This window comes from Leptinotarsa decemlineata, unplaced genomic scaffold (assembly GCF_025532065.1).
Source record: "Leptinotarsa decemlineata unplaced genomic scaffold, Ldec_3_MD MMD2_tig00004307_RagTag_RagTag, whole genome shotgun sequence".
NCBI classification, from domain to species: Eukaryota; Metazoa; Arthropoda; class Insecta; order Coleoptera; family Chrysomelidae; genus Leptinotarsa; species Leptinotarsa decemlineata.
In genome coordinates, this window is record NW_027412606.1 from 11951960 (window position 1) to 11977336 (window position 25377).

At 34.6% G+C, this 25377-nt stretch overlaps 1 protein-coding gene and 1 long non-coding RNA gene across 3 annotated transcripts in view; one reads left to right on the forward strand and one right to left on the reverse strand.

The window, feature by feature from the left end:
- The window catches only part of LOC111512673 (uncharacterized), a 94281-nt gene that overhangs the window by 46218 nt on the left and 22686 nt on the right, over nt 1–25377 (forward strand). Inside the window, exon 1 of one of the 2 annotated variants that reach the window (XM_074178989.1) lies at nt 23410–23569. The exons of the other annotated variant lie outside the window; for it this stretch is intronic. Coding sequence (XP_074035090.1) covers nt 23523–23569 — 47 coding nt within the window. The 5' untranslated portion in view covers nt 23410–23522. Of the gene's footprint in view, nt 1–23409; nt 23570–25377 lie in introns of those variants that run through there. 2 annotated transcript variants of the gene reach the window in all.
- Nucleotides 15870–16152, reverse strand: LOC141483919 (uncharacterized). The gene is made up of 2 exons (XR_012466368.1): nt 15982–16152; nt 15870–15927 (listed from the first exon to the last, which is right to left on the reverse strand). It is a non-coding gene; the product is annotated as an uncharacterized lncRNA (long non-coding RNA).

A 25377-nucleotide genomic window follows, 5' to 3' on the forward strand; every position in this document is an offset into this window, starting at 1 on the left:
TAATACTTCCTCGGTTTTTTTAAGACAACAAGTTCAATAATGGTCATCTAATCAAATCCAGTTGGTCATTCTTCAGAATGTTTGAATCTTAAAGTTTATTAATTTCCGTTACTTCCAAATGATTCAGTTTCAAACCTTTATTTTCTATGCGTTAACTCTCGAACTCTTCGTTAAAGACATGATTTTCTTCTAAAAGATGATTCGAATATGTTGAACTTTTTTTCTCATTTACAAAGCTCATATGATGTTCCTGGGTTCGATTCCTAAATGTATTGCCAGTTTGACCAATATATACTCTAGGACATGTTTCACACTTCAATTTATATACTCCTGATGTCTCGAATTTGAATGTTTTGTCTTTATTATTTTTAACTAACTTTCCCAAAGTTTTACTTGCTCTATATGCAATTTTAATATATCTCGTTTCCTCAAAAATGAAGCCACTTTTTCCGTTGTTTGTCCAAAATACGTTAGAGCTCTATAATTTTGATTATCTAACTTATCAATAGAAAAAACGTCTCGAGTCGCTTTTGCGTAGCCTTCTTTGGAAAGTATTTTGTTTATCAATTCGGCTTTAAACCCATTGTTTACTGCAATTTGCTTGATGATATTAGGTTCTTTATTGAAATTATCTGTTGAATCAATGTTCCAATTGAGTCAATGTTTCCATCACAAATTTCAATAAAAAAATAAAGAAACATATAAGGGATATCTGTAAAAAGGAAAAAGTATGTGTAGTATTTTCAATAGCTGGAGTTAGATCAACAATTATTTTTGGCAAAACTGTTAATGAACTTGATACTCAGAAATCTTCAGATAAATCACATATTCATCGAAGAGTTAATCTGGGCCACCTATTATATTAGTTTGTTAGTCGATTTCTCAACGGTAAATGCAAAGAATTAATCTTTCTCGGAAACTTTCGCTACTCGAATTAACCATCTTCATTCCATACTGATGAGAACATCTTTTAAGAAAATACATTTTTTGTCAATGGCGTAACAAAATAATTTCAATTGGATTTCATGAATGAAGTCTTGGAAATGGTGAAATCGTTTTGTTCACTCTCTGACACTCTCATTTCATTACATAATTTTCAAAAATTCGCGATATTTTTGATAGTCTAGTCTAAGGTATGAGATTATCCTGTATGACGGAATTTTTACTAGACACATATTAGGAGTTTAAGATGTTAAAAAAAGTCGTATCTATGGAACTATCACCTTCAAATCTACATCATTACGTTGTAGAATACGCAAAATTGTGCTTTTACATGAAGAGGTATTGACGGCATCTAATGTTATTTCGGAAAACCTTCAAGGCATCTTATATAGAGGTAAGTGCTATGGAATCACTTTATTCTGTTCAAATAACATTTAATTGTGATATTTACTGTAACAAATGGAGCTTTCTAGCTCCTTTCTCATTCATTTATTTTTTTAAATGAATTTTAGCAGCGCTGTCACCAGATGCAGATTTCTCCGCATCAAATTTTGAATATCAAGGCAGGTCCGAAAAAAGCTGTAAAGTTCGTTCCGATCTCACGAATGCCGGTCTTTTTGAAACCTGATCATTTGGTATATTTACTTATATTCTCTATCATTATGTGGTTCCAGAACTGAATTTTAATCTTAATTGAAATGCTTTTCAGTCACTATTCTCTTCTCGATAGATTGACAAAAAAGTATCTTATTTGTTTTTTGTTCTCTCAACTTCATCTTACTCTACGAGGATGGTATTTTTCTCAGTTCAAGAGAAACTGAAAGTCCAAGGTTTCAAATATAAAGTATAATAAGTAGAAAAACGACTCCTTGGACAAAATAAAAACAACGTGTAAAATATTATATAAAAGGAGAATGTTAAATTCTATGAAATGAAAGAAACTAGAACAAAGGAAATGCCGCCAATTTTACCATGCTATTTACTATTGATCTAACCTGTTGAATAATTACAAATACGCCAACTCGGAACAAAATACTCTTAGTTTCACTTTTACTTTAGGGAAAGTGGTGTATAACGCCCTTTTCTGTAATTGTATTATCAACTTTGGCTAAATAATCAGCACTGGGAACCCCACAATATATAACCTCTTTGCAAATAGGAAGTGGACTCAGACAAAATATTATGTGAACTCTCTAAATATCAACTAGTTGATGGGTGGTTGATAGTCAACAATAGGTACCGTTGACCCGGTGTGTCTTCTACACCAACACTTTTAATTTAAACTCCCCTGTACCCAATACCGGCTTAAGATTTCACTATCGATTTTTCTTAAATTTCGCCCCACGCGCTTACAAACAAAATAACTCCCCTATTTAGGCCACCTCCCTCGATCTTGTCTCAACGGGATCAGTGATCTCCTTTTTGTGTCTCCCGTAAGCAACTCCCCTATTTAGGCCACCTTCCCCAGCCTCGAAGGCTGCGGGATTAGACCCCCGATCTTGTCTCGACGGGGTCCGGTGACCGACTTTTCTTGTGTCTACCCGCAAAAACTCTCCCAAGCCCTCGCGTCAACAACGCTAGCCACAAAAATGTCATCTCAGCGTCTTTCCTAACCTTCCCAAGCATATGATCATCGGCAGGATGCAATATATTCATTTGTTTAGACTAGCTCAAATTTAACATGACCATAACGACGCTCGAAGGTCCGACAGTCATAAAATATTTCAGCGCTTTTTCATCTGGAAAAATATCGACACCGAAGAAACGGGTGATCGACCTCGAATCTCTATGAATGAAATAATTTTTCACGGTAACCATCGCAATGGCAGTTATTACATTACTCTGAATAGTTCACAAAACCACAACACGTGTTTCCCTATACTATAGCTTCTTTGGGCGTGTTCATACTGAAAATATCACACTAGAGCAGCGGTACTCAACCTTTTTTCCCCATGGGCCACATAGTCGCTACTGCTAGACCTTGCCGGCCGCAATAATAAAACTGAACTGAACAAACTACTTTCAGGTTTTGCGTTATTAGAGTTAGACGTTGTATGTGAAATACAATTGAACGCAACTATAAAAATAAACCATTTATTGAAAAATTAATGTGATGATTGACATTGACGCAAACTATTTATAATTTCTGATAAATCTGGCACATAATTACTACATACTACTCTAAAAACGTCGTCCAGGTGCGAATCACTTAGTCGGGATCTATAAACATTTTTCGCATATTTCATTTTTGAATATGAGGATTTGCACAGGTAAGTTGACGCAAACAAGGTGAGGAGCAAGTGTACGCAATTTTTGAGCGTTTTGTAGTTATCCGGTACTAATTTCCAGAATTCTTCATATTTGTTTACCTCTAGGTTTCCTGATTTATGATATTATCTGTGGTTTGTTGCTAAACTTTTCAAATAATATATTTGAAGCATTTATAAAACTCTTCTTTACAGTCTCAGCGTCACTAAATGGTTTCATATGTTTTCCTAGTAAATAACAAATTTCGTAGCACGCTCCCGTCACTGTTACATCTTGTGACATTGAAACTGACATAAGGCAACAAATTATGGAGATTGATCAGAGTTACAAAAACCATTCCATTCGCATATTTGGCATAGAAGAAATGCAAGAAGAAAATATCGACTAGGTAGTTAGCAATCTGTTTAACAAAATTTTGAAGGTGAAAATTAATGTAAATAACAATACAGAATTTTGCTATCGAGTTGGACGTTCTCCTAATACACAAGATAAGAATGGTATACAAAAACCACGAGCAATCTTGGTCCGTTTTTTGAACATGAGGGTCGAACAAAAAGTTATTGAAAATAGGAAGTTGCTGAAATCCAGCGGCGTAGTTATCGGGGATGATTTGAGTAAATGGAAACTAAATATTCTAAGGCTGCTACCACAAAATATACATTCAAGAATGTTTGGACATCAAATGGAGGAATATTTGTGAAAATTTATGGTGTTATCAGGAATGTAAGTGATATATGATGTTGTTGACAACTTAGGAACACATGCACCTATACTGTAGCATTATTCAATAGATATTTTTTATATTTTTCTGTTCTTTTTGGCTAATCTAAATTGTTTTTGGATTTATTATATCTTTTGTTACTTTGACATTTTTGTTAGAAAATTTAATTAATTTTAAACGCTCACCTTCATAATGAACAATATTAAATGTTACTACCAAACCTTTAGGGGTTTGAGAACAAAGTTGAGAGACTTGAAAATGAGTATTGAAGGGGAAATGTATGACATAATCATTGGTACAGAAACTTGGCTGAATGATAAATTTTTTTATTCAGAATTAATAAATTTGGAAAGGTATACAATTTTTCGATATGACAGAAACTCGCAATTATCAGGAAAAGAAAGTGGGGGTGGAGAAATGATCGGGGTGAATAGAGACTTCAAGGTCTTGAACTGGGGAATGAAAGATGGTACATATGAGACGCTCTGGGTTAAAATAAAATTAAAAAAATTACATACAATTACTTTATTTGCTGTTTACCTACCAACTGAATTGAGTTTTGAAGATTACCAGAATGACTTGAAATATTTCGAATAAACAATATCTGGCGAGAGAAATGTATATGTTTTTAAAAAAAATCTGTTTTTCCGTTAATCAGCTGCCGCCCCCATACGACCGACAACTCTCAGACCTAACCTAACCTAACCTAACACGGTTAGGAATCACACGGCATAAGCCTTTGGCGACTTTAACTTACCAAATCTAGAACACGAAAATATGGATGAGAAACATCAATTTTTTTTGGATTTCCTGGAAATTAATGGTTTTGAGAACAGTAATGAAATTAATGATATCAATAATCGTAAATTAGACCTTGTATTAGTCACACAGGAGAATACATCTTGTATTTATGTGTCGAAGTCAGACTTTCCGCTTTTAGAGGAGAATATTAACCATCCTGCCTTGTATATTGAATTATTCGCTACAGATGAGATCATTAGAAAAACTCGTGATACAGAATCAGTAAAATATTATAATTTTCAATTATGTGACTTTTACAGATTGACTCAATCTATTCAAAATATTGACTGGACGTCATTATTTCAATTGAATGAGGTTGATATTGCTGTTGATTTTTTCTATTCAGAGTTATATAAGGTTTTAGACACAGTCGTTCCAAAAACTTCCAAAAAAAGAAATGAATACCCTACTAGAGACATAAAAAAATGTTTATTGAATAAAAATAAATATAGAAAACTTAAACATTTATCAAACAATTATGTGACCTTATATAACACTGAAAGAAGCCACCTTAAACGCTTGATAAAACAGGGTTTTGATTACTACATCAATGGTATTGAAAATGCTATTAAAACTGACACCAGCACATTTTGGACGTGTACAAAAAATTGAAAAAAATCTTCTCCGTCTAAGGTCTTTGAATACAATAATATGAAACTCAGCGGCGCTGAGGTTTCAAATAGCTTTGGTAAATATTTTGAATCTGTATATTGCAAGCAAACGGCCCAATACAACTTCAACATCGTTGCTGAAGAAAAATCCTATTTTTCATTAGACGAAGTAACAGTAACTGATTATTTTATAGCATTAAAAAAACTTAAGCCCAAAAAATGTGCTGGTGTAGATAATATCCCACCTTATATTATAAAAGGTTGTTCGGAGTTTTTCCAACTCCTATACACAAATCTGGGAAAATTACCGGCCAATTGCTGTATTACCTGCTCCTGGCAAATTGTTCGAACAGATAATATATACTAAAGTGTGGCACAAAGTAAAGAATTTAATAAATGAAGAACAGCACGGCTTTGTGCCAAAAAAGTCAACTTCCACAAATCTTTTATCTTTTAGTCATGACGTATTTAGAAGTCTGGAAAATTCTACTCGGGTCGACGTGATATACACAGATTTCCAAAAAGCGTTCGACAAAGTAAATCATGATGTATTGTTAAATAAACTTTCTCTATGTGGAGCTATTAAAGGAACTATTAAATGTTTTAGCATATTCAAATGAGAGAACGTTCAGAGTGAAATTTGGTACCTTCAAACAAACGTTGGTACCAACTATTCAGATGAGTACCAGTCAAAATCAGGAGGAGGTTTCTCATTTTTATTAATGATCTATCAGCGGAAATTGAATATTCAAATTGTTTACTCTTTGCGGATGACCTTAAATTTAATAGCAAAATAGATTGTGTTCAAGATTCTAGTAAGCTGCCAAAGGATATTGAAAATGTTTACCAATGGAGTGTGAAAAATAAGTTACCATTTAATACATCAAAATGTATTGTAATGACTTGCACAAGAAAGAAAGATAAAATAGAGTATGCATATGAAATGAAAAATATCACGTTGGCATGAGTAAGTAATGGGGGTACGATATGACTCAACCCTGTCATTCAAAAAACACATTGAAATAGTAGTCTCTCAGGGTTTACGGAGTTTGGGTTTTGTTTTGAGGCAAAGTAAACATTTTAGAAATTCAAAATAGATTACTGCGGCATTTATATTCTAAGAAATATAGAGTCTACCCAGATTATAATACTGTGAGAACTAATGATCTCAGGAAAGAATTTGAAATCTCGAGTTTAGAGAATAGAAGGTTACACATAATAATCGCAATATGTTACAAAATTTTAATAATTATTTCAACTGTCCCAAGTTACGTAGTTTGATGAACCGAAGAAACCCTATCAAAATTATAAGATCAACCCTTTTTTTCGAAATACCATTAGTCACCACGACTCAAGGTACCCCAATCGTAACGATGCTGAAAGTCACAAATAATACACTATTAATGTCCGAACTCAGCTTTGTCCAACCCCCTAGAGAATTTTTTACTGGTTTGAAACAGTATATATTGAGTGTCAAGCAATAGCTTCTCTCTCATATTTTTGGATTAGTTACTTTTTTATTTTTGTCTTATTACATATGTGTAGCTTTAGTTTCTTTTATTGTATACTGGCTATGAATTTACGATACATATATAACGATTTTCTCATGTAATTAGGTTACACCTGTATGAGAATGAATAAATAAATAAATAAATGAATAATATTTTGCTGCTGCTGTAACGCCTTTTTCAAGACGCATAGCTTTTCTTTTCGCAATGCAGAGCCGACTGGAAAACTATCGCTAAACATCTTGTGTTTTGTATTATAATATCTCATAATATTATATTTTTTTAATATCACACTTTCTCGACAAATCAAACAAGTACTTGAACTGTGTTTATTAGGCACAACAAAATTTTCTTCCTCCGAATTATCTTAAAATAATCTATTTTCGTCAAAAATTTTACGTTTTGATTTTGAGGACACGCCAGCCATTGTAATGGTTACGAATTATCGGCACCTGTGAAAGAAACTCAGTCGACTAGTTACATTATTCCCGTGACTGACGAACACCAACGAACACAATAATTCGCAAGTACCACGTGGCTTTGGGGAACGAACCTCGAAATGAACAGTTTTACTTTGCACAAGAATGAAATGTTACTCGCTTGAATACTTGATCTGAAGAGAGAGAAAAATCATGACTTTTCTTCCACGTGTTGATGAAACCGGAAATCCGGCATTCAGTCTTGCCAACACCGTTCGTAGTATTCGAACACTAGGCTTTCCAGTGTTCGACCACAGTATTCGATTTGGGTCAAAAACCCCTACACATTTTCGTGTCGTTATCAGAAAATACTATTGTCAAATAATTTAAAAATACTGTATTAGCCTTCAGACTGCAGAAAGGGCTAGAGCCACTAGAGGGCCGCATAGAAAAGGCTGGCGGGCCGCATGCGGCCCAATGGCCACAAGTTGGGTATCGCTGCACTAGACTGTAACTGGATACGTAATGGATTTTGTGGCTGATGAAAATGCTTGATATTTTTGCTTGCATTATTAGTTGTCAACATACGTTTTCCTGTGTTGATATTAGTTTGTATTAGTGCCTCTTTGAGTTGGTGTGTTAAATTTGTCATTCTTCGTCGTAAAAAATGTTATTCAAAAGAAATATTAGAATAAATTTTTTCTATTTTTCCTTTCCCCAGCTCTTGCTTTCTACGAACGCCAACCCTAAAAAGTACGAACTTGTGCGAGTTGAGGATTCATGAGGTGTTACCTTTAAACGTGCGAATTTTTGCAGGGTTTGGACGATAGAATGTCATAATGAAAAGGCAACAAAAAATGCTGTAATGGAGTATGTTGTAGCCTACCTTAGAACTTTCTTGACAATTTCGATTTACATTATGGTACAGCGCAAACCCAGAAAGAAACAAAGATCAACAGGCGACCTTCTATCGTATGTCACCCCAATTTTAATTACGCAATCGAGGAACATGGAAAATCAAGAGATGTTACGCTTGATATTTCTAAGGCTTTTGACCGGGTGTGGTATGAGGGTTTGCTGGCCAAACTTCGATGTTATGGCTTGTCGAATCATTTTTGTGAATGGCTCTTCAACTTCCCGAAAGAACGTTTCCTGCAAGTGGTCGTCGATGGATATCTCTCGAATACTTTCACCATCAACGCTGGTATTCCCCAGGGATCCATATTGTTTTCAACTCTCTTTTTACCAAGAATTCAATATATTGCTTTGCTGATGACACCACACTTGTTTCGTCATTGCATTATGATTCCAAGACATCGGCTGCGTATGCTCATTTTCACCGGCAGTAGAATGTTAAATATCCTAATGAGAATCTAGAAGTAATTTCGAATTGGGGTTCAATTCAATGCCACAAAAACCCAGGCATCGGTTTTCTCCTAAAAGATAAATGTCTCTGAACCAGATATAAAAATGTCAGGTCAGACAATTCCGCTTTCTGCTTCGATAAGTTTGTTGGGGGTTGTAATGGACACCAATATGTCTAGGCACAATTATGTCGCTGGAATTGCAAAGGCTGCTTCTCAAAAGCTTGGAACACTGTTCCGAATCAGAAAACTGTACACACCTCAGCAACTTTTGATGCTTCATAAAAGCTCAGATCAGATCTTTTTCAGCTTATAGAGAAGCCTACTCGAATAACTGCTCACTCTTAATCACTTATTGACATCGTCCTCGTCTCTGATAAGAAAAGAATATTAGATGTGGATATGAAAGATATTCAGGTAATTTCAGACCATCTGTCAGTGATGTGCAAAAGTAATGCTTCTGTTTCTTCTAGAAGAGTTGAAATGGTTTCTTCTCGCGATTTTCGTAACTTCGACTTCGATATATTTCGTTTAGACGTTCTGAATATTTAGTAGGATCTCATCTATCAATTCGATAACGTGGATCGTATGGTCTCCTTCCTAAACGACAACATTCTTAATCTATTCGAAAAACACGCCTCTTCTCAAACGAAGAGAGTAACTAAACCTCCTGCACCTTGGTTAACTTACAATATAAAAATGATGATTGCACTCAAAAACCGTGCTCTGAGTAAATACAAGAAATCATTATCTCTTGCCGATTGGAATAGCTATAAGGACCTAAGAAATTATACATGTAGTGCGATACGACGTGAGAAAAAAGCATATCTGGACTTTGTTTTGACAAATAAAAATTCCAAAGCAACTTGGAATACCTTAAGAACGCTTGATATCCTGAGGAACAACAAAAATCCGATATCCCTGATGAATTAAAAGACGTCAATCTCATTAACTAGCACTTAAATTCCATACCTCAACCTATCAGATCTCCTTACCAATTGTCCTTATTAGATAGATATGTTAATTTGGAAAAATCTGAAAACTCCTTCCACTTCACTTCAGTCACCAGTGAGATTGTGCGAAGTTTCCTGAGACGCATCAAGAGCAACGCCTTGGGTTCAGACGGGATATCCCTTGAAATGATCAATCTCATTGACTCTTTTCTGATAAATCACCTCACCTTTCTCATAAACTTTATCATAACCAGTTGCCAATTTCCAAAATGTTGGAAGGTTTGGATTGGTTATTCCTCTGGCTAAGTATAACTCACCTACTGTCTGTTCTGACCTAAGAGCAATCACAATTCTACCGTGTCTCTCTGAAGTAGTGGAATCCATACTGACAAATCGTCAGTACGTCAATGAAAATCATATTATAACATCTGTACAATCAGAATTCAGACCTCATCATAGTACTACCACGGCTCTTCTGTCAATTACAGACGATATTTTTCAAGCTACAGATGAACAAAATTCGACCTGGTTAATACTTCTAGATTACAGCAAGGCATTTGACACTCTAGATCATGAGATATTGTGTGACAAACTTGTCTACTTCGGTTTTTCTTGGAAAGCAGTGTCACTCTTAGAAAACTATCTGAAGAATGGTACTCAAAGAGTTTTTGTGGATGAAGTAGTTTCAGATGCTCTACCGGTATCAAAGCGAGTGCCACAAGGATCTATCCTTGGGCTCTTGCTTTTTAGCTTGTATATTTGTGATTTTTATCTGCAATAAAAATGCAATATACATCACTATGCAGACGATACGCAGTTATATTTCTCTTTTTCGCCTGGCGACGGTCGTATATTAGTAACGATCTCCAAGCCATCTTTGACATTTCTACAGCCCATAAGCTCAAGCTCAATTCTGACAAATCTGCAAAAATGATGTTCGGAGCTAAGAAGAACAGAGAGCTCACCAACTCTACTTTTCAAGTTCGCATCGAAAACGAAATAATTCCCTACGTTGCCGAGATAAAAAAATTAGGATTGTGGTTTGATCTGGAACTTCGCTTTACTAAACATGTCAGCTACCTGAACCAATCTTCTTATAACGTTCTCAGACAGCTTTTTCCTAATCGTGATTTCCTCAACACAAATTCAAAACTATGCGAGAAACTATGCGAGTTTCTGATTATATCAAAAATTTCCTATTGCGACACTATTTATGGACCTGATTTAAAACAATCGGATGCTCTCCGACTACAGCGTATTCAGAATAGCTGTCTACGTTTCTCGTTTGGTATACGGAAATACGACCATATATCCCCAGCAATGCACGAATCAGGATGGTTAAATGTTGAGAAACTTAGAACTCTACACCTTCTTACCAACACACATAATGTTTTGAAAACTCGAGAACCTGATTACTCACTGAAGAAGCTTGAAACATTTTCTACGATTAACAGCTTTACTACAAGGAACAGCTCAGTTCTGGCCATCCTCAAACACAAATCTTCCATCTTCACCCGCTGCTTCTTGTATAATGCACCCAAATATTATAATCAACTACCCTGCGAATTTCGATCATACACCATTGAAAACTTTAAAAAAGACTGAAGACTTACTTAACTCTTTAGCCTTTTATCCGTTTCCGACCATGGCATTTCTACAATGAATATTCTAAAGTGAACAATAACTAATTTTTTGATATTGTTAACTCGACTTGATTTCTTTTTTGTGTTTTTATTATTAAATTATAGTTTCTCCCAGGTTGAGTTAAAAAACAGCCTTGGCTGATACTGCGCCTATTCACCATATACTGGAAGTTTTTTCTGTTTTTTTTTTTGTTTTTGCTCCTGCATACTGTTTTATTTCATTTTTGTCCCAAAGCATACCCTGAAGCTGCTGGATTCCATCCAGAAAAGATCTATCTGCCTGATTGGAGACGCGAACATCACTGGCAACCTTGATAGTCTGTAACATCGAAGAAAGGTTGGAGCTTTGTCTCTCTTCTATAGATACTTTCACGGGAAGTGTTCAAGTGACTTGACACATTTAATTTCACCAATAGTAGTACATATCAGAAATATGCGACGGTCTGTGGTTCCTCATCGTTTTGAGGTTCAGCTCAGTTCACTTCGAACTTCACTATTTGAGAACTATTCCATCTGGAGAACGGCGTTTTTCCGAATGGATTTAATCCTCAGCGATTCGAATCCAATGTGAATCACTACTTTCGCACAGACATCGCTTTGAGACCGCCTCAAGGATTTTCCTGTAGTGCTTGTGTTTTGTCCTTGAAATAAAGACTACTTTCCTGCCATCCGTATATCAATCATTCTGGACATAATCTGTCCTTTTTTTCTACTTATAGAACGTATAGATGAACAGTATCAGTAGTCCAGAGAAAGACTGTTTCCAATACTTGCAAGACCATATTTGTCCATCATCTTTGATTGTTCTTTGAAAGGCAAAAGGTAGAAAAAATTCAGTCTTAACTTAACAAGTAGACACAGTTTGTATATTTAGCATCATTATTAGTTTCTGTTGTCTCACTAAGTCTTCTGCAATGAGAGAACTTTCTCGATTTTCAATGAAAAACTACCCAGCGAATAAAATGGAAAACTTCGATCTATCCATGGCATTACCGTGTATTTCCTTTGATTTTTTCAGTACAGTCATTTGGAAAATGAAATTTGAGAAGAATTTTGTGCCAGTGCGAACATTTTCCAGCAGAAATTGAAAAAAATGCTAGCTATCCGCAGCAGTACCATCTTGAAAAGGGTTCCAGCGGTTCAACAATAGGCAAACATTTGTTGTATACTTTCATAATTGAAAAATTAATTTCTATTAGAAAAACATTATATAAGGGCTTTCCATTAGAAAGAAGGCGTTTCACTTGAAAGATCCAAAATTCGTTACTCATTTCCTTGTTTTTCGCATCTGAACAATTGTAGAACTCTTTTCTATTTCACCTACTTCAAGTCCAATGTCCACTCAAGTTCAAAAGTCAGCTTTTTTTGTGGATCAATGAATAAATTATATCCCACTTTGATCATTATGTGGAATTTGAAATACTTTTTTCACAAAATCAAATAAATTACTAATTCTAGCTTTTCATTTTACGATGCCCTTTTTGGTGGAGGAACCTTCTTTATATAATTTATGCACCCATCCGCGAACCGAGTATACACTCTATCTCCATTTCCGATATTCGATTTCATGAGTGCGCACCCGGACTTCCCAAGTTACCAACAAGATCGTTTTTAAATTTTACATGAAGTTGAAGTAATGTAATAAATCAGATGTAGATTAGGAGTTACTGCCTCACATTTACACGTACATACTGAAATATTTTTATTGAACTATCGCATGGATTCGTAGAGTGCTTCTCTGAAAAATATTTCGAATTTTATACTAGACCATTCAACCGCATATTCTGACTGGAAACGAATTCAATGATCTCACAGAAATTAACTTTTATACCATATCATCAATTTGTTACACACTTGCTATGTTTCTATTTCTTCATTTATGCATGAGTTTTTCATAAATAAATGTGTGCAACACTCATTGAAATTCAACAATCATATTCAATAGCACAATTTACTCACTTTACTCCAGCGGTCGGGGAACCGGGGTAAATTACCCCAAATGTGGTAAAAATTAAATTTTTGGGGTTAAAAATGAAACTTTTGTGAGTAAAAAGTAAATATTTTTAATTTGCTATTGTATAAACTTATCAGTATTTTTTTCAACTTAAACAATATAACGACATATGCAGGCCAAAGTGTGGCAAATACCAGATTTTTCCGTCGTTGAGATTATCTTCTGCATTAGAAATTTTCGATATATAATTTTTCTTAATCATATCTTCAAACTTTTCGCAATACATTCGACCAAATTCTTCATCTTTGTGCATTCTCCTTTCCGTACAAACGAGTCTTCTTAAGGCATTTTTTTTACTTTCCGGTAAATGATGATTACTCTTTTTCCAAAGCAGTCCTGTTTCAAACGTGTCACCTATTCTCCGCATTGTAGAATCCATGATCTCTTGAGCTCTAATGTCTTCTCTGGATGAAGATTGTCTTGAAGTAGGAAATGATTCCATTTTCCATTGTTCTTTAATCAGGTCATGGAGAATGTCTAATTCATCTTTTTCTTTCAAATCCACAAAACAAACAAATGTATTCATATTATCATTACTATGATGTAAATTTCCGTGAACTACCCAACCTAACAATGTTTTCCTGAGTGCGGGTCCATGCCAAGGCCCCGAAATTATTTTCTTGCTTACCAACAATGGCCAATTGTCTTGACCAATCAAAATTTTAGGACGTACATCGATCATAGATTGTATTTTGTTGTCAATATAAGGATATTTCAAAGAAATCTGATCCATATTGACAGTTTGTTTTGGCAATGAAAGATTTTTGATCGTTCGAACATGCCTCAAATAAAAATTCGAATTAGAATTACACGTTTTTGACGATATTTTGAAAGTAACAATTCTTGAGTCATCCTGCTCTTCTGTCTGATTATTTGTCCATTGGATACATAAAGACTTTTGAGGACCATCAAGATCCAAATCATCAGCGAGATCTTTATCAATTAAAGTTATGGTACTAGCATCGTCCAAAAGAGCATATGTATCAATTTCTTTTTTGCCATTCGAAATAGAGACTGGTAAAATTTTCAGTAACACTCGTCTATTTGATGAAATATGACAATTGGTTTCAATATCAGTGACTTGCGAAGTAGAATTTGTTTCTCTATTCTCTTAATTTTTATGTAAAAGCTCATGATGTACTCTCTTGCATCCATCTACTGTACATATCTTTTTTCTTCTACAATTTTTCAAACCATGAAAAGGTGTCAGGCAAGGAAAACAAATTCTATTCTTTGTCGCAAAGGACCATCTTTCATCAACGGAAAACGACTTGAAAACATGACATGAAAATAAACCATGAAATTGATCTTTACAGCAAATGCATTTTTTGCTAACAAATTTTGTGGCTAAAGTGATATCTTTATTTCTGTAATTTTCTTTATTAGCCTTGAATTCTGAAATTTGTGGAATTTGAAGTTGACAAGCTGCATTAGCTTTAGATCCTAACCATGAACAAAATTTAATGAGTGTATTTTTTACTGTCTTCTCAGTAATATATTCTACCCAATTCAATTTGTAAGAAGTCGGTAATTTATTCAGAAGTTCTTGTAATAGCAAAGGATTACATAAGTGTTCATTCTCCTCCAATGACTGGACAGTATATACAAAATTTTTAACTTCGTCTGAAAATGCTATCAAAATATCTAATTTGTCTTCCTTAATTATTGGAAATTTTCTCAAACGATCGAGTAATAAAGTAATAATATGTTCAGATCGACCAAATCTATTTTTTAATAATTCTATTACTTTATCAACATTTTGCGGAAGTATTAATAATGCTTGTCTTATTTTTTTGGCAGGACCTTCAAGACATTTCTGTAACCTGCTTTGATTCTCCTCTTTTGAATAACCACACAAAGCAGTAGAATTTTCAAACTGGTGAATGAAATTGGGCCACTCTGTAGGATCCCCATTAAAATTCGGCAAGTCTTTCGGAACACTCTGTCTAGTCAAAATTTTCTTTATGTCATTATTGTCAATTGATTGACTAGACATTTCTCGTGAATTGAAATTTTTCCTAACGTCATTTTGACAGTTGTTTGCATTTTTAGGAGTAGGATATATTTCTGCATTTGACAATGTAGAAAATGGTTCACATACCTGAGAACAGCAAGGCGTGCAATTTTTTGTGTCATTATGACCATTCCAAGTGAACTCGTTTACCCATTTTTGAACATTCGAACCATTGTTAATCACTGACCCTGATCCACATGATGGAGACTCATCTTCCACTGATACATCCGAAGATTCATATTCTATTTGTGACAACTTGAAGGCTAATTGTAAGTCGAGAATCTCTTGTTCTTTCTTCAATAATTTCTGCTCCAATTTTTTCTTCTTGATTTCTGTCTGAATCATCAATTCTTTTTCGACTTTTTCTGAACGGGCGCTACTAGTTTTGGACTTAATCGATTTCTTTTCTTGAATGGAACCCTGCCGTGACATTTTCTTCTTGCTGTCTGCATGTGAGTACTTACAAGTGGAGTTTTTGTCATCAATGTCATTATTCTGCTCCAACTGTAAGCCACGGGAAGAAATGTTGTCTTGTTCCCTTTCACTACTTATAGAAATCGCTTTCTTTTCCCGTTTTTCCGCTAATCTCTCGCTTCTTCGATTTTTTGACATGTCTCAATAGGTTGATTCGGTAAAGGCGTAGAAGGACCAATTAATGTTGTATTTTACCTGGAATATCTAAGTTAAATCCGGCTCGAAGGACCAATTAATGTTGTATTTTACCTGGAATATCTAAGTTAAATCCGGTCTCGAAGAACGAAATATTGAAATTCAATGTCAGTCAAAAAAGTTTTTTTTATTCTCTTTTTTTTGTTACAACAACTGAACATCAAACTAAATATAATTATATACAGGGTAAATGAGAGAGTAAACAAATAATAATGAATATAAATACTGAACAACGCCATCTCACTCCCCACCAGTAAGTGTTCTCGAGTTATATCTTTACGCTGTAAAGCACAGCCCCCGGCTACCTGCTCAGTCCATGCCTTGCCGTCAAGATACAAATAGGTTGACGAGTCAAAGAGTGAGTTTTTACTAAAGCAAATTCAAATACAAGATAGAGTGGATGTAAACATTGACATGCCCTACTCACGTGATATTGAAAATCCCAAGAATTGGCCAGGGTCGTATTCAGAACCAACATCTTGTTGATCGCAAATGCTATATCATACTTAGGAAAACTTTTTTATATCAACGAGTGAAATGCACAAGTTTTGTTATTTAACGGGAAAAATGCAGATAGTATGTGTAATATAAAAAGATTTTCATTGGATTTTTCACGGCGCACTCAAGCATTATATGAAAAGAGACGTAATTATTTCTTTATTGAAAATTTTTATTTTATGTAAAATCAAAAGGAATATTGATCAAAACTATTCAACTGGATGAATTTGTCTCTTCATCAGTAGTATCATCCTCACCAATCTGAATTATCAGTGGCTCGATTTGTGCCTCTATTATGTTATCAAGCTTCCACATCTTTGTCTCGACTTCCGATATCACATGCCGAACACACTTCTCCCATTTCTCCGCTGTGACTCTTTTCAAAGCCTCATCAAAAAGTACTTCCAGATCTGCAAATTTGAACGTGGTGTTATGCTGACCTACAAAATTCTTCACATCCGCCCATATTAACTCGATGGGATTGAGCTCGCAGTGGTATGGAGGCAGGCGAAGAACAATTTTGTTTTGGCCTGCTGCCATCTCATCGACTATATATTTTTGGCATTCAAGCTTGCGCTCCTTGACAATTTTTAGTAGCTGTATGATAAGGTGCATTGTCCATTACAATCACAGCATTATCCTTCAGATGGGGTAGAACTTTGGAAAACCACTGTTCGAAAGATTCACCGTTAATTTCTTCATGATAATCTCCAGTTTTCTTCGACTCGAAACACCACAACCCTTCAGCAACAAACCCATTCTCATTGCCGATGTGACAAATAATAAGCCGTTTTCCTTTACCTGAAATTATGAAGAGATATGTAAGTGAATAAAACAAATACGAGGGCTACTTTTATATATTGAGATTGAGGCAGGTCTTAATATAAATATAAGTTTACCTGATGGATTTGTTAGTCCGGTGGATAGTCCATCTAGAAAGGCCCTCCTAGATGAGGTCATAGTTTCATTGTCCCATACTTTAGGGGTAGTATGACCAGCATTAACCCAGGTTTCATCCATATAATAAATATATAATATTTAATTTTGGTCAAATACTCTCTCCTCCATAACACAATTTCCTCTCAATCCAATAATAAACTATTGCGCCCTCGTTTTTTCCATACAAAATTCAAATGTTTCAATACTTTATGGAATGTTGACCGCTCAAAACTTGGCAATAAAACATCTTCATTTATTTCTGTGAGTATTTTGTCTATCGTGGGCATTTCATTTCTGAAAAAGTACTCATGCACTTTCCTCCCGATTGCATGTTCATCAGCATCATCTATTGATTTTATAATGGTTTGACGACTCTGATTTGTATTCAGTTTGGAAAATGTATGATTTTGTTTATATTTCCGTAAAACATTGTAAATCGAAGCGCAACACACTCCAAATTTATCGGAAACTTTCGTTACGACTTCGTCGACAGTCGATGTCTCAATTTCTTCCATCTCTTTCTTGAACACATTTAAAATCACTTCTTTCATCGCAACACTCAAATGTCTTTTTTTGGATCGTTTCCTGGCTGGACTCAGAGGATATCTCACAGTGTCATCAGCAGTGTCTGTACTGGACATCTTGGAAAACAATTTTAAACAATATACTATAACGCACGCCACACAAACACGCAAACGACTGATTACAACCCTGTGCTGTTACCGAACTCGTACCAATAAGGCGAATTCACCAATGAACGCTGCCCTTTCCATCTGCCACTGGGCGATCACTTGAACATCACTTGAAGGCTTTTCCACTCTAATGAACATAAAAACGAAGAACAGAAATCGATTAAACGCCGAAGACTGTATTCAAATCGCTCTTACATCAAAAAGTCCCAATTTTGAAGCAATTGTATCGAACATGAAACTAATCATTTCTCCAACTCCAAAACGTAATGGAAGAATATTTTCAATTATTCTTTTTTTCCTAATTTTTTCAATTCTAATTTTTGTTTGTACCACCATTATTATTATTATTATAATTTGTTACAGTACCCAAAATTGTCAACCCTCAATTGTACCCCAATGGGTTTCATTTGTTATATACAATAACAAGAAATTATCATTTACTTATATTTTCTGTGGGGGCGATTTTTTTCCTCAACTGTATATTACTATTATTATCGTTATGTATTACGAGGTATTACATTGATTAATTGAATGAATGATGTTTAAATTAAATTTTCAGTTCTTGTTTTCTTTTCAAAATTATCATGGGGGCATTATATGGAAGATGCTAAAAAGAGGCGGTTTCGTTTTTTTTGCTCTTCGCCATGGGGTAGTATCAACTTACACAAAAATATTTTGGGGTAATGATTAAAAAAGTTCCCCGACCGCTGCTTTACTCCAATAAAATTTTGTGGGTATCTATTTCACTGTCCCGTTTTTCACTCAGGCTAATTAGTGTTCGGATTCAAAACCGACTCCTGTCGGTCCTTGCTCTAGTACTCGTATACAGTGTGTAAAAGCCAAATGAAATAAATTCATTAACATTAACAAAATCCCAAAACACGTCAAGTTGGTAGCTAAGTGGTTCGAAGTGGGTGCTTTGTTCACTCACTCGAATTGACTGCCGTGCCGTGTTGGTCGGTGGTTCAAGTCTGAACGATCGATTTTCACTTGCTATCCTTCGACCGGTGTTAGGAATCACATGTTAAAAAGTGAGACCTTAATAATCCTTAGCTCGCACAAGTTTCGACTTCTGAGGGTTGTCCTTCTTAGGGGTGCGACAGCTGGTTAACAGAAAAACAGATTTCAAACAGATTTTAAACACACTTCAACGGAAAAATGCCACCCCTACCTCCAACCCCCATCGAATGACAGGTACAACCCCCAATTTTTCAAAAAGGAAGTAAAGGCTTGTGATATATCGTTTGAAAGGTCTCTTCATTATCTATCCAAAACTGTAAATGCTTTCAAGTTTACTGCAACAGATAATATAAAATAAATTGTTTTACCGAATTGGTTACCGAAATTCGATAAAATAGACTCAAAACGTTTTGCAATATAGTCAAAACCTATTTCATGTTGAGGTATTGATAATTAGAAAGTAAGCAAAAACCATAGCATTGTTCTTTTCAGATGGTATACTTTAAAAAACTGTAAATAATTTCTGTGGTAACGTTAGATTAAAACGCATTGTTAACTTGTTCAGTATGTAACAACATTAGTTGTCAGTATTTCAATTTGAGTTTAAAGTTCGTTAACTTCAAGTCTGACAAATGGTTGGACTAACGGAAATGAATATAATAGCAGTTTTACAAATGATTGATTTTACGGAGGTAAAACCCGAAGACAACAGGAAGTAGCTCGCCTATTTCATGAGAAATTTCCTAATTTACCGCCCATATCACAATGAACAATAAGCAAAATAGAGAAGCAGTTTCGCGAGTTTGGTCAAATAGGGTAGATAGAAAAGCAGCTGTCAATACAATGAATTATGAACTCAAATTATATTTGATGCTTGAGTTTGAGGGAAAACCACAGATATTGAGTAGCCTGGCATTTACTACATTCAATGTTATCCGTACATCGATAGATACCTAGTCAGGAGCTCATGGTAGACGATTTTGATAGAAGAATTGAATTTTGTGAGTGAATGATGGACATGTCGGATAACAATATCATCCAGTTAGAAGACGTTATGTTTTCTGATGAGTGTACTTTGTCTCTTAACGGTCATGCTAATCGGCAAAATTGCCGCGACGCAATCCCCTCAAAAGGTTAATGTTTGGTCAGGGATTGTAGGTAACCATATCATTGGTCCCTTTTTCATTGAGGGCAATTTGAATGGCGATAATTATTTGGCACTACTTCAAAATGAGGTCATTCCAAGTTTAGCAAATTTATATCCTGATCCAGGAAACCCACAAGTTCCAGTGAATACGATATGATTTCAGCAGGATGGAGCACCACCACATCACCAAGTTAATGTCTGGCAATACCTCAATACATTTCCCAATAGGTGGATAGGAAGGCGAGGGTCGATTGAATGGCCAGCGCGATAATCTGATCTTCTTTTTATGGGGATATGTGAAGAGCAATGTGTACAAAACAAAGCATTCAGATTTGGATGACTTGAAAGAACGAATTACTCTCACGATTAGGTTGGTCACGCCTGATATATCAAATAATGTTAGAAGACAGTTTTATTTGAGATTAGGATGTTGCCAAGACGTTCGCGGTGAATATTTTGAACATCTTCTTCGTTAACATCCACAGTTCTTTTTCGTATTCTACATTTCATTACGTTTTGCATTACATTCAAGTTTTTTAGTGTATTTTTTCGAATTTCGGTAGCCACATGTCTTTAATTTATTAAATAAATAAATAAATAAAATATTCATTAATCCTTTCAACTATTGTTAACAATAGATAGGATAAGTCAAAAACAGTATCATTAAGTTTTAATTGACAAACAGGAAGAAACAAGCACAATGATGACTAACATAGACTATGTAAAATACACTTCGATATCATCTCAAAATTGAAAAGTATAATTCAAATTCCTCAACAGTATAGAAACATTCTCTGATAAGGAGTTCCCTAAGTCTATACTTAAAAACCGCCGGGGATCCCGCGTATTTTATTTCGTTCGGAAGACAGTTAAAAAAACGGCAGCCTGCATTGATGGGAGAATTTTTGTAATAGGAGTGTTTGGGCTTGTTCAATTTGATATCATTTTTATTTCTGGTGTTGTAAGAATGTGAATCACTATTAATGGGAAATGAATATTTGTTATTGAAAATATATGTTAATAGTTTCATTAAATAAATTGATGTAACCGTGAGGATCCGTTTAGTTTTGAAAACCTGTCTGCATGATTGGCGACTACTAATGTTAAAGATAAGCCTTATGATTCTTTTCTGAGTAACAAACATTCTTGTTATGTCTGATGCCTGACCCCTGATGCCTACTATAATATTGTAGGAAATTGTGGAATACACAAATGCATAATAGTAAACCTGTAATAATGAATCTGTGTTCAAAATATTTCTTAGTGTTGCCAAAATATAAAAGCTTTTGTTGATTTTTTTACATACTATTTGTATTCGATCCTCCCATGTTAGGTTACAATCTATGAGCGTTCCTAAGAATTTAGATGAAGTGGAGGTTTCAACAATATTATTATTGACTTCGAAGGTGAAATTAGAAGGTATTACATGTTTTGTGTGAAACTCAATTATTACTGTCTTACTTTGATTCATTATTAGTGTATTCTGCATACAGTAATCCGCAAAATCTTTCAAAACTGAGTCAGTTTTCTGCTGTAGTCTTTGGCGATCAGTGTCAGACACCACAATAGAGGTGTCATCAGCATACATGAAAACTCTACCGTCCTTTATGTTATGAGGCAAGTCATTGACATAGGTAAGGAAGGTCAAGGGACCCATGACACTTCCCTGCGGTGTTCCAAGATCTAAATCGTATTCCTTCGATTTGCTTTCACCGATTCTCACGATGATCTTCCGATCTTCAAGAAAGGACGTTATCCAGTCGTTCACTGGGCCACGTAGACCTAGGTTGTTGATTTTTTCGAAGACGAAATTACGATTAACCGTGTCGAATGCCCGCGTTAGGTCAAACGATATGACAACTACATACTCATTTTCGTCCATCAGATCATTAATGTGTTGGACAAGTTCTGTTATGGCTGTTTCGGTAGATAGGCCAGGGCGGAAACCATGCTGGCAATCAGTAAGTATTTTATGCTTTGTGAAGAAATCTGTAATTCTTTTGCAAATGATTTTTTCAATGATTTTGGAAAATATGCTCAGGAGAGCAATTGGGCGGTAGTTCTCTATGTTGCTCGTATCACCTTTTTTGAATATGGGAATGATGGCAAAAGATTTCAGAACAGTAGGAAAAGTGCCTGAATTAACTGATAGGTTTATAATGTCAGCAAGGTATTGTAATATAATACAAGCACACTTTTTTATTATATCAACCGGGATTTCATCTAATCCAGTGGATTTTTCATTAGGTAAGTTAGCGATAACTTCTTCAACTTCCTCTTTAGTGGCCGATATGAATACAAGAGAATTACTTATGCTGTTGGAGGTTGTGCACGACTTCGATATATTATTTCCGAAATGTTCAGTCATTTTTTTTTCAATAACAGTGGATAGGTAGTTGCCAAATAGATCTGCGATAATCTTTGGATCCGTGGTTAAATGACCTTCATAAGAGATTTCTAATTGTTTCTGTTTTTTGGATTTCCCTGTAAAATTATTTGTGATAGTCCAGATTGCTTTGGATTTATTGCTGGATTTTTTTATTTTGTTGTCGTAGAATTTTATCTTAATTGTTGCAATTGTTGTCATTTGAAAGGGGTTGACTGTAGGGGTGACATTTTTACGTTGAAAAACGTCAAATTATGATTTACATTTGACGTATTTCGGGATATTTTTAAAAATATCTACAGTAGTCAAAATAATGAATTTACTCCATTTAACTTTTGCACACTGCATAATAATTCTGCCATGCCTTTTATGTAGTTATTGAATGCTTACTAGAACTTTTGAAAATGTATTCAGTATGTGTGTATTGTTCCCTATGACACTTCGAACACCCAACCAATACGAATATTCTGAGGTAAGTCGAACAGAAATCTCTGAAGTAAAATGAAAATTATGAAAATAATAACCAGAATACTTTCCCGAACTCGTGCTTCGAAAACCAACACTCACCAGTTTTCATTATCAGATTTATGTTATCTATGTAGGTATTCTGAGTGGATATCGTAAGGTACATGATGATTTCTGAAAACATTTTGATGTCGATGATTTCTGAAAACATTTTGATGTCGATTTCGACTGGGCGATAATATCATTTTTGAGCTGTTTTCTTGTTTCAATCGTATCGATATTCTGATAATTTGACTCTGTTGCATATTATAGTTTCAAGGGAAATTCACTCACTTCACTCATCCAAGTCAGCGACGTATATGATGCTGGTATAGTTGAAAATATAATCATTTGATATGTTAAATTTACGATAAGCGATAAGATAACATTTAAGCATTATCAGTTCCACATTCAACTCCGCAAAACTAGTTTACTTGAATAACTTCCAGTTCGGATGGCCTAATCAAAAATGGAAATGAAAATAGACAATATTGAAGAGCATCTGTCAAATGAAAGGTTGGTTTATATGTATACTAATTTTACTGGAAAATAATTCATCAGTCTAACATGTTTTATTTTTTACTGAACTCAAAATATGGGTGGACTTTTATTATTACCTGTTCATAATATGTGGATTTTTTTTTATAAACTATGGTTTCAATACTATATAATGATTGAGGAGTTACATATTTGTTGCATATTTCAAAAGGTGATTTATATGAAATTGAAATAGAAAACCAGGTGTTACTTATGAATGTTTATATAGAAGTTTCAAGAGGGCTTTTGTTTCAGTTTGTATCTTTGTAAGGAGTTTATTTTGAAATTGATTGCTTTTTTCTTCTTTTGGGAGTTTTTAACATTTTCTGTATAAAAATGTAGAAGTAGAAAGGCAAAACCTTTCGTTTCCAAAAACTCATCATTCCTAAAAATATATCCCTTTCCCATAAGGACATTTTCAAACTAATACATCAAACTAAAAATTATTGATTACATTAACCCTTATATAACACGATTGTAGGTAATAATAAAGGTACTTAAACTGAGCTTAACGGTTTACTTGTGACAATATGGATACGCTAATTTGAAAACCGGTGAATAAACTAAATCGATTTGATCACATAAATATCCAAACAATTGAGTTTGCATAGAGCAAAATTTCCGTATCGTTCAGATTCGGGAACTTGTGGTTGGCATGCCAATGAATTGTTTGAAAACGTCGAATAATTTGACCTAGTTTGAACGACCTTTTATGTTTTGCATACTGTTTTGACAAATTTCGACCACATTTTCCACATAAACACTATTACACTCCGCACACTTGAGCTTATAAACTCCAGATTTCTCCAACTTGTCCACTTTATCTTTGGCTTCAAAAAGGAAATCAGATAACCAGGCATGTGGTCTGAATACCACTTGCACATTGCTCTTGTGAGAAAACCCGCAATTATCGCTGTTCCTTTACGAAAATATGCTAGAGTTACCCATTTTCTTAATTTCTGATCATTTGATCTGGGGGTATATCATTCTGTAAGTGAATTTAGGCTTTGTTTTCTGACTAACTTTTGGATTGTATCTGCGTTGAAACCATTATTATGGTCTATCTGTGTAATTATTCCTATACAGGGGTTAATTTCACCCAATGTGTGGATGCCAGGGTGTTGATGTTTCAAATGAAATGACATAACGAGTTCTCTCTAATCGACTGACAAGTTTTCAGAAAAATTTGTGTCATGAAGTTTCTTCTGAAAGCCAATGCTATTTTACGTATTTGTTAATGACTATGTTGATTTTTCAACCCATAATCCCAGACGATATTTTACGAATAACTCGAAAAGCAAGTGTTTTATCGAAATAATCATTTATAGCAAATATGTAAAAAAACAAAATAATTAGCTAGTATGTCGTTTCTGTGTAACTTGGCTTCTTTCCTATCGTTCAATTATTGTAAAATGGCGGACGATGAAAACGTCTGTATAAATATTGTAATAAAAAAGTGAACAATGGTGTGAAATGTGATGTAAGTGCGGCATTAGCGCATCCAAGTTGTGCCAAACGTTTAAAAGGTTAAAAAATTCCAGACTCTAGTATGATTTGCTGCAAAGAAAATCTAACTGAAACTGTGAAACTCGACTATGATGATGGTGTATTAAACTCGTTAATTTTGGACGACTTAGTTAATTCAAATGAAAATCCAGCGGATAATGAACTATAATACTTGAAAACAATTATTGCTCATAAGAACTTCATAATCTGCCAATTATTAGAAAAAAATTGTTTCTTAGAGGACAAAATAAGTTCAAATATCAACGTAAACATTCATCCCC